Source organism: Sander vitreus, chromosome 16 (genome assembly GCF_031162955.1).
Source record: "Sander vitreus isolate 19-12246 chromosome 16, sanVit1, whole genome shotgun sequence".
Lineage (NCBI taxonomy): Eukaryota > Metazoa > Chordata > Actinopteri > Perciformes > Percidae > Sander > Sander vitreus.
Genome location: NC_135870.1, coordinates 5,035,960 through 5,046,391, shown reverse-complemented (window position 1 = coordinate 5,046,391; position 10,432 = coordinate 5,035,960). Strand labels below are relative to the sequence as shown.

The window sequence follows — 10,432 nt, the reverse complement described above, 5'->3', positions numbered from 1 at the left end:
GGAAAAGATGTGGTAGAAAAAAGTGTACAAGCAATAGGGATAACCGCACCCTGGAGAGGATTGTGAAACAAAACCCATTAAAAATGTGGGGGAGATTCACAAAGAGTGGACTGCAGCTGGAGTCAGTGCTTCAAGAACCACCACGCACAGACGTATGCAAGACATGGGTTTCAGCTGTCGCATTCCTTGTGTCAAGCCACTCCTGAACAAGACACAGCGTCAGAAGCGTCTCGCCTGGGCTAAAGACAAAAAGGACTGGACTGCTGTTGAGTGGTCCAAAATTATGTTCTCTGATGAAAGTAAATTTTGCATTTCCGTTGGAAATCAAGGTCCCAGAGTCTGGAGGAAGAGAGGAGAGGCACAGAATCCACGTTGCTTGAAGTCCAGTGTAAAGTTTCCACAGTCAGTGATGGTTTAGGGTGCCATGTCACCTGCTGGTGTTGGTCCACTGTGTCTTCTGAGGTCCAGGGTCAACGCAGCCGTCTACCTGGAAGTTTTAGAGCACGTCATGCTTCCTGCTGCTGACCAACTTTATGGAGATGCAGATTTCATTTTCCAACAGGACTTGGCCTTGGCTTAGTTGTCAGTTATAATCATCAGAATTAAAAGAAATGAACATTTGAAATGTATCACTTTGTGTGTGATGAATGAATATAATATACAAATTTCACTTTTTGAATGGAATTACTGACAAAAATCAACTTTTTCATGATGTTCTAATTATATGACCAGCACCTCTATCTATGGAATTAAAAAATTTTACTTTTTTTTAATACTTAAAAGGTCTAATACTTCTTCCACCACTAAATAAGTTGCCAAATTCAAGGTAAGTTATCATAGTTATATTATTTTGTGTTTTTATATTTTTATGTATTTATTTACTTGTTTGCTCTTTAATTTAATCAAAGACTTTCTATAGCTAAACCGTCTCTGATTTAATTGAATTAAGTTCATGGATGTATTAAGAGATTAAGCTTTCAGCGCCATCTTGAGGCTGTCCGTGCTGCTGCCTGAAGGACTTCCACTTGTAAACATCCTCGTTCAGCAGCTCACACAGCCGTTTACAGAAAACCCACCGAAAAGATGAGTACTTAAATGTGTGTATTTATAAGACTATTTATTATAATTATTTGAAACAGCCTCCCTTATACGACTACCAGTGAAACGTTGCGTCAGTTGTTTTCCGTTAAACCCGCCTGTCTTAAATTGACTTTACTAACAGTTAAAATCAGGCAAACGTCCAACCAAACAGTCTACGCTGCACATGCTTCTTAGCTCAGCCGTCATAGTTAATTATTGCTTATGAAAATCAGTGTCGGCGGACAACAGAAGGTACTTTCACTTATAGTACAACGGTGCCGTTTATTCGGTTAAATTCAACTTCCCTGCACCGACCGACGAGCTGAAGATGAATCCGAGCGGAGCAGCCCGCAGCGGGAAGACTTTCCTTTTCACATCCGAGTCTGTTGGAGAGGGACACTCCGGTACTGTATTCATGTTTAACTGTGTATACCTGATGTGTGTACTGATGTACTACACCCAATACACTGCATGGGCATGTTCATTGTCTGTCTGTTAAAAAAAGTAACTCGTTACTCACATAGTTAAGTTAAAGCAGCGATGGAAGGTAACTAAGTACAATCAGCTACATGGCAGTGATGGGTGGAAATAACAGAGTACAGTCAGTGGTGGTGAGGTACCACCAGGACTTTACTTGAGCATTTCCATTTTTTGCTAGTTTAATCTTCTACTCCACTGCATTTTAGAAGGAAATGTATGTTTTACGTAACTGCATTTATGTAACAGCTTTGGTTACTTTACATTCCTCTGAACACACAGGAGTTTTCAGTTGTTGGGTCACTGCTCTGGTTGAAGGTGGGCCGGAGCTTTGATGGGGATTTGTTAGGTCACAAATCTTCATCTACAAATGAGAATGAAAAAGGAAAAAACTGCCCTAATTGGTGCAATAAAGCTAACATGAGACTCAATAAGATGTCAATCAATCAGTCTAAACACACTCACACGTTCCTGTAAAGAGTTCTAATGAAAACACCTTAGTGGTTACTTTGTTCAGAGCTTTTAATAATCAGTTAATATGCTAAATTATAATGCATGACAAGGTTGCATATTGCACTTTCATACTGCACATTCTGCCACATTACTGACTGTTGCAGTGTGTATGTATATATATATGCTGCAACAGTCAAAGCGATGAACACATTAATGCATCAATAATTATAATCCTGTAATATATATTATTCTGAATTGGGCAATTCTGCATAAATGAGTGCTTTTTACTTTTGGTACTTACAGTAAATATTGATGCTAATTCCTATGTACTTTTACTTACATTTTTAATGCGGGAATTTTACTTATAACTAAGTATTTCTACACTGTGGTATTGAGTCTTTTAAGTAAAAGATTTAAATACTGATAGTTATCAAAAACAATACATGTATAGAGGTGTCTGTCCCTATTATATCTCTGACTTTGTGTTCACAGATAAAATGTGTGACCAGATCAGCGATGCTGTGCTTGATGCATACCTGAGTCAAGACCCCGACTCTAAAGTGGCTTGTGGTGAGTTGTAAAACCTGATATTTAAGTTTTTATTAAGGCCCCCCCCCCCCTTCCACTCAGAAGAGTTTTTACATTCATCTGCTAACGGAGGAGCATTTCTCTGCGTTCACCGTAAATCTCAGTCATAAACTTACACATACAGGCATGATTTTTAGTTTAGAAGCCAATTATGGTTCAATATGCAAAGGACCTTTCAGTTAAGTAGGGGACATCTGTGTGCAGCAGTTAAACTTTTCATAATCATAGATTTTTTAATGAGGGACAAGAAACGGATGTAATTCAATAGTATTTCTTGACACAAACCTCATGTTTTGAATACTTTCTGTCAAAAAGCCTACTGAAACAATAATTGGAACAATTCAGTATGAAGCTGAATTGATTCTGTGGCTTGTTTTGAGGCTTCACAGAAGTGCGCAGAATATTTCCTTTGGTTTGTTTACTCATAACTTCTCAATCAATAATCTGGCTGTGAACTAAACTGGAAAACAACATGAGAGCGTTTTAAAATCCAAAATGTGGCCTTGTGTGGACCACCGCAAATCAAAACTAAAACGGTAGCCAACAAGAAAACAGTATAGCCGTTAATACTCGTTATTAATGAACAGCCAATTATCTTTGACTGGATCAGTGTTTCCCCTTTTAGAGCAAAGTTCAGTACAGCTTTATCTCGTGGCTGATTACATGCATTCAACTCCCACTGAAACATCATCATAATTTCATTTTTTTTTTTTTTCAACCTGGACCCTATTTTTCTATGTTTTTGTATCTAACACTTTTTGAAATTGGTCCAATATTAAGAAAAACTGCTGCAGTCGGCAGCGGCAAAAGCTGCAATGTAACGTCAATGGGCAATTGCGCACCTTTAATTTACGTCCACTAAAAGTGCCGTTTTGTAGTGTCATTATTATAGAAAGGATCCCTAGAATTGACTGTTTTCAGAAAATTGTTTGTTCTACACGTAGTGTCAAGTAAAAACATCTTGTTGCAGAATGTGTGGCGAAGACAGGCATGATTTTACTGGTTGGAGAAGTGACGTCTAAGGCCATCGTGGATCTCCAGTCAGTGGTCCGAAATACTGTGAAGAAGATTGGCTATGATGACTCTTCAAAAGGTGGGATTCTTATTTGAATGACTTTAAGTTAGTGCAGAATTATCCCGGGGAATTAGGGATAGACCGATAACCGGGCCGTTTTTTGGCATTTTGCAGATTATCTGTATCAGCGTTTTATTTGCCTGATAACCGATAAAGTTAATGAATTAAAAAGTGGTCTACTTTGTTTTCCCTCCAGCTCTGTCTGTCCCTCTGCTTCTGTTTCACTCCCCACTGAGTCTGACATAATGTCCCGCCCACAACACCATCTGACTATCTCTTACTGGGTATTACGTTGAAAGTTTCTAATTTATTAAATAATTGCTTAAAGCATTTTAAAAAAAGTTTTGTTTTCGGATTTTGTAACGTTCCAAAATCTTAATTTTGACTTAAAGCTTTAGTGCGGAACTTTTTGATATTAATAAACGTCCGTTACATTCAAGCCATTGCCAAATGCAGTGGCGTAACGAGCCAACACCATCAATAGGACAGGATAGGATCATAGAGACACAGCATGTAAGAGATGAGATGACTGACAAAATCAGGAGTAGCCTACGCGCACCACAACAAAAAAACACTGGTGAATGCACCATAACACATGAAAAAACGGAAATTGTCGTGGCCCCAAATGCCTGATTTCGCTGGAGCTTTTGTAAAAAAATTGCAATAAAAGTTGCAATGATTTTTTTTGTTGTATAGTTCTTTAAAAATAAAAAGGACACTTGTTTTGGGGAGAATAATAATTATTACTATTAATTAATTACTCTGGGCTGAGATTTCCTAGGAACCTTACCAAAAAGGCTCAGGATGCTGCAAATGTTGGTATAATATGAAAACGGCTGGTGGATTTAAGACACAAAATAATAATTTATTGAATTAATCAAATATGAACATATCTGTCATTGTCAGTGGCTTGTTGACCTTTACATTGTTAGTTAATTTCCTATCATGGGCTGGGACACACATTCATACGGTTTGATAAAGTAACGTTACTTATTGGACTTTAACTTATCATTGCACTTACAATAACGAGCGTAGCTGTCCTCAATTTAGGTCCTCCTGTACGTCTCGTCTCCGGTTTTTCCTGCATCCACCGTGTGTGTTTGTGTGTGCGAGCATCAGTCGCGGGGGGAACGAGGCAGCAGCCCCGCCCGCTGCAGAGAGCCGATTGAAACAGCAGCAGCTTTCAGCGACTTTAGAGTGAATCGTTACAGCGTACATTGATGTTAAAATGTATACATGTTGACAGGACAGTCTGAAATGTTTTGCACGTTCTATCGCTGAACGTTTTGTTGGTAAATGTGAGCTGTTCGAGTCACACACACGTCTCGACTTCATATCAGAAACAAGGAAATGAATTTGACCCGTTCTCACTCCCGCTTGGTCAGTGGCTGCACGTGGGACTGCTGGGATTGTCACGAGTAATGAAAATGTGATAGGGGGCCCCGGCTGTCAATCAATCTCTTCCAGGGATGCGGCCCCCTGATTGGTCCGGGCCCGTAAGCAACCGCGTACCCTCCTTACCGATTGTTACGTGTCTGGCCAAATGAGTGGCTACAAAGCTAATTAAGACTCTCCGCTCCACACAACTCTCTCTGTATTTCTCAGTATGACTATGTTCAGAAGATTGTGGCGTCCAGCGACTTTCGAGTGCAGAAACTCGAGTGAAAATAATCCTCTGAAGAGCTCATCATGTTTTTTTTTTAATCCTCTGCGTCCTCCTTGGTGCGATCACAGAAGGCTTGTATCATGTGATTTCACCAACAGTTTTGTTGTCATTACTTAGAATTCCTCATGGGGGCGGCAGAAACTACGCACTATAGCTTTAAAGATATATTTTTTCACTGTTTATGCATATCGGTTCCAAGTATCGATTATCGGTTTCATTGACTACTAATAATCGGTATCGGCCTTGAAAAACCAGTATCGGTCGATCCCTACCGGGAATTTAAGCTTCTGATTCTCAACTGTGATCTGCAGGTTTTGACTATAAGACCTGCAATGTGCTGGTGGCGCTGGAGCCGCAGGCTGTGGAGATATCGGACTGTGTGTTTGAAGGCAGGGATGAGGAGGACATCGGTGCAGGGGACCAGGTTCAGTATTTCACCTTTAAACCTCAACTTTATCTACTACTGACTTACTAACGATTCACCACGTGGAAGTTAGAAATGTTTTATGACATGAAAATGGTTGTAAAATGTCACTTTGGTAAAGGAGCCCTTATAGAGCATTTGCAATGTGATTGTTGTCATTTATTGTAGTGTGTTTTTATTGGCTACTTCATTTTTATTTAATTTAAAAGCTAAATTTAACATTTCCTTATGCAACAATTTGTTTAATAGACTAGATATCAGAAGAGTCTACAGCTATGCTAGCAGCTCTATGTGACTGTACTGTTAGTTAGCATGCTAACGTTTGCTGATAAGCACTAAACACAAAGTACAGCTGAGGCTGATGGAAATTGTATGTTTTAGAGCAATCAGTGTGCAAACCACATGCATATCTTTATTGTACCTGAGTCCAACAACTGTACAGTAATTTCTGCTTCCCAAAGACTCGTGACACTGTAGAATGCTGCTTTTAAAATAATTAACTTAAAAAAAAGTAAAGTATTAGGGGACCACTAAGGCCTATATAAAAGAGACTTCAGATACAGTATTAGGGGACCACTAAGGCCTATATAAAAGAGACTTCAGATACAGTATTAGGGGACCACTAAGGTCTATATAAAAGAGACTTCAGATACAGTATTAGGAGACCACTAAGGTCTATATAAAAGAGACTTCAGATACAGTATTAGGAGACCACTAAGGTCTATATAAAAGAGACTTCAGATACAGTATTAGGAGACCACTAAGGCCTATATAAAAGAGACTTCAGATACAGTATTAGGGAGACCACTAAGGTCTATATAAAAGAGACTTCAGATACAGTATTAGGAGACCACTAAAGTCTATATAAAAGACTTCAGATACAGTATTAGGAGACCACTAAGGTCTATATAAAAGACTTCAGATACAGTATTAGGGGACCACTAAGGTCTATATAAAAGAGACTTCAGATACAGTATTAGGAGACCACTAAGGTCTATATAAAAGAGACTTCAGATACAGTATTAGGGGACCACTAAGGTCTATATAAAAGAGACTTCAGATACAGTATTAGGGGACCACTAAGGTCTATATAAAAGAGACTTCAGATACAGTATTAGGGGACCACTAAGGTCTATATAAAAGCATCCAAAAAGCAGCATGTCATAGGACCTTTAACTTGAGGATCCATTCAATAGTTGAAGACATTTCGGTAACACTTTACTTGAAGGTATCTACATAAGAGTGACATGACAGTGTCATGAACACATGACCCCTAGTCATGACCCTAACCATAATTTGTCATGACAAAAACCGAATGACACTTAATGACAGAAGCGTCATAAATGTTTATGACTTGTTTATAATGTTTATGACACATTCATGACAGTGTCATGTCACTCTTATGTAGCTACATAGTAAAGTGTAACCAACATTTCAATCAAAACCAAAAATGTCAACCTCATGGTGGCACTAGAGGAAAAGTCAGGGGATCAACAAAGTCATTAGGATTCATCCTCTGGGGAACGTGAATGTCTGTATGAAGTTGAGTACCGATCCATCCAATAGTTGTTTCGATATTTCAGTCTGGACCAAAGTAGTGGATAGACTTGATCGTGCCTCGAGCCACGCTGCTCGTGTAGGTAATAAAAAACATCTAAAGGCTCTTTTTATTTAATTGCATTTACTTCAATTTAAGGATTTGAATTTGAAACTTTTGGCATGACTTCTCAGACTGGGTTTCTGACATTTCTGCATTTGTCGTGCTGCTTGTGTCCGCAGGGTTTGATGTTCGGCTACGCCACAGACGAGACCGATGAGTGCATGCCCTTAACCATCATTCTGGCTCACAAACTTAACTACAGGATGAAGGAGCTCTCACTGAACGGAGAGTGTCCTTGGATACGACCGGACTCCAAATCACAAGTGAGCCATCTCAAAAGTGCACAGAAGGGCCAACTGGTGGACTAAGAAGGGAATTACTGGAATTGTCGGGTCTTTGTAAATTATAGAGTGTGGTCTAGACCTACTCTATCTGTAAAGTGTCTTGAGATAACTCTTGTTATGATTAGATACTATAAATAAAATTGAATTGAATTAAGAGTTAAAGGCACCGCCCGTGAACCGCAGCGTTTCTTGGGTTGACTCTGATCTTTGTTTCTTGATAGTCCCCATCTCTCTCTCTCCTCTTTTCCTGTCTATTAAATAATTAAAATGTCAGGCAGGTGTGTGCGAGGCAGCAGGGTAATGCAGACAATCCAGGCAGACAGTTGAGTTATTTATTGAAGAAGCTTACAGGCAGGCAGATACAGGTTCAGATGGCTGGAAAGCAAGACACGAAACAACATTGACTAGGTTTACATGCACTTAATATTCCGGTTTTTGCTCTTATTCCGAAAAAGACGATATTCCGACTAAGCTGTTTACATGGCTAATAAAAATGAATATTCCACTACTTTTTTGGTTTACATGCAGCCACGCAAAAAAGATATGCAGCCTTCCTCTTTCATTCCTTCAGCGCCCTTCTTGAAAAGGTTGACGTCGCTAATAGAGCTGGGCGATATGGAAAAAATCTAATATCACGATATTGTTGACCAAATACCTCAATATCGATATTGTGGCGATATTGTAGGGTTGACAATTGGTGCTTACAAAAAAGTATTTACACAATGAGATTTTTGATAAATAATCATCATTAATGTGTATGTAATAACTAAGTGGGTAAAGGCAAATAATAGAAAAGCTAGAACAGTCTGGTAAATTCAAAAAATGACATCACTTTACTGAAATCCAGCCATTAAAACCAGGGACAGACAACACTGTCAAATCACGATATTACGATATCCAAAATCTACGACGATATCCAGTCTCGTATCACGATATTGATATAATATCGATATATTGCCCAGCCCTAGTCACTAACCCTTTTCAGCTCCTTTACGTTTACTTCATGTGACGCACACTGTTGTCAAGTCTTGTGAAATACCACAACACACACGCAAGCCCCGTCTCTGTGCTTATGTTGTGATTTGAAATTTGAAATTGGTGTTGACTGACAAGGCATTTTTTTCGATACTTTGGAGGTACGTGATGCTACTATGGAAGTTGGTCGGTGCCAAAAAGTATTTTTGCCCTCTTGTCTGCAGGTCACAGTGGAGTATAGAGACAACATGGGAGCCATGGAGCCACTGCGCATTCACACTGTGGTCATCTCAGTACAACACAGCCCGGACATCACCCTGGAGGAGATCAGACGCAATCTGATAGAGAAGGTGGTGAAGCTCGTCATTCCCGCCAAGTACTTGGATGACAAGACCATCTACCATCTACTGCCAAGCGGGAAATTCCTTACGGGTGGCCCACAGGTGAGTGAGGACTAAACCACAGAGGGAAAGGCAATATGAAAAAAGATAAATCAATGTGTGGGCAAGACGAAGTTTCTGTTTCTGTGTCATTAGAGTGATGCAGGACTCACAGGGCGTAAAATCATAGTGGACACATACGGAGGATGGGGTGGTCACGGAGGAGGGGCTTTCTCCGGAAAAGACTACTCCAAAGTGGATCGGTCCGGAGCTTATGCGGCACGCTGGGTCGCCAAGTCTCTGGTCAAAGCCGGACTGTGCAGGAGAGCCCTCGTTCAGGTGAGGAGGTTCATTAAGCTGCACTTGTTGATGACTTTTTGTGTAATAATTGTGCGGCTACTGTGCATAATAAAAAATTACATTTAGAAGATTAAATTTGCTACAAATAGACTTACTGAATATCTGAGTTGTGGACAAAACAAGACAGCGTCTGACTGAAAGCGTCTGTGTCTGTTCTGCCTTTTAGATCTCCTATGCGATCGGTGTGAGCCACCCACTCTCCATCTCTGTGTTTCACTACGGCTCATCGAACAGGGACGAGGACGAGCTGCTGCAAATAGTACAAAAGAACTTTGACCTGAGGCCCGGGGTCATTGTGAAGTAAGTGTAGTTATTCATAGCTGAAACCTCATAGTTGTAGTGTTATTCTGTAAAAAAATATAACGTGTAATGTTGACTTCTTTCACAGGGAGCTGGGTTTGAAGCGGCCAATCTACCAGGCCACTGCCTGCTACGGTCACTTCGGCAGAGAGGAGTTCCCCTGGGAAAAACCAAAGTCTCTGGTGTTTTGAGCTCCAGTCACATTCCAGTCATGTCCTAATAACCAGTCATGAAACAATCAAGAGTCACTGAATCCATATATCTAAATACAACAGAGATGTTTTTTCTCTGACCTCAAACTGTACGGAAGTGGTCAGTGTCTTTGTGAGAAATGAATTTAGATTTTGTTTTAATCATGATTGAGCTACTTTCCTGTATGAGAAACTGTAGTTATTGTTAAAAGGAAATGATGCAATAAATGTGATTTTTGAGTATCAAGGAAGAATTGTCAGATTCTGTAACATGTATGAAAGTCATGCATTTTGCTAACTTGTAATAAATATTTGGTGATTGAAAAGCTGCATAAGACTTCCTCGAGGACTCCATTTTAAATTTGAGGTACTTTTACTTTACTTGATTAGTAATAAAAGAAAAGGGTAACTTGAGTTATTGTACTTAGTTACTTTCCACCACTGCTAAAAACATTTACTCTCACTACAGGCTGTAGGTGGAGCCAGAGGAGCTGGATTTCTTTTTAAATGACCTGCTTC

The 10,432-nt window shown here is 39.7% G+C and overlaps 1 protein-coding gene across 2 annotated transcripts; it reads left to right on the top strand.

Moving 5' to 3' along the window:
• The first annotated feature begins 1,006 nt into the window (after window positions 1–1,006).
• Window positions 1,007–10,250, top strand: mat2al (methionine adenosyltransferase II, alpha-like). Of its 2 annotated transcripts, none has more exons than XM_078272019.1 (9): window positions 1,007–1,097; window positions 2,503–2,580; window positions 3,569–3,691; window positions 5,651–5,763; window positions 7,543–7,686; window positions 8,907–9,125; window positions 9,219–9,401; window positions 9,589–9,722; window positions 9,811–10,250. In XM_078272019.1, exons 2-9 carry the CDS (start codon window positions 2,508–2,510, stop codon window positions 9,911–9,913), a joined length of 1,092 nt encoding a protein of 363 aa, XP_078128145.1. In that variant the 5' UTR covers window positions 1,007–1,097; window positions 2,503–2,507; the 3' UTR covers window positions 9,914–10,250. The 2 variants fall into 2 exon arrangements, with proteins under 2 accessions (XP_078128145.1, XP_078128144.1); XM_078272018.1 differs by having other exon boundaries at window positions 1,012–1,484.
• The last annotated feature ends 182 nt before the right edge of the window (window positions 10,251–10,432 follow it).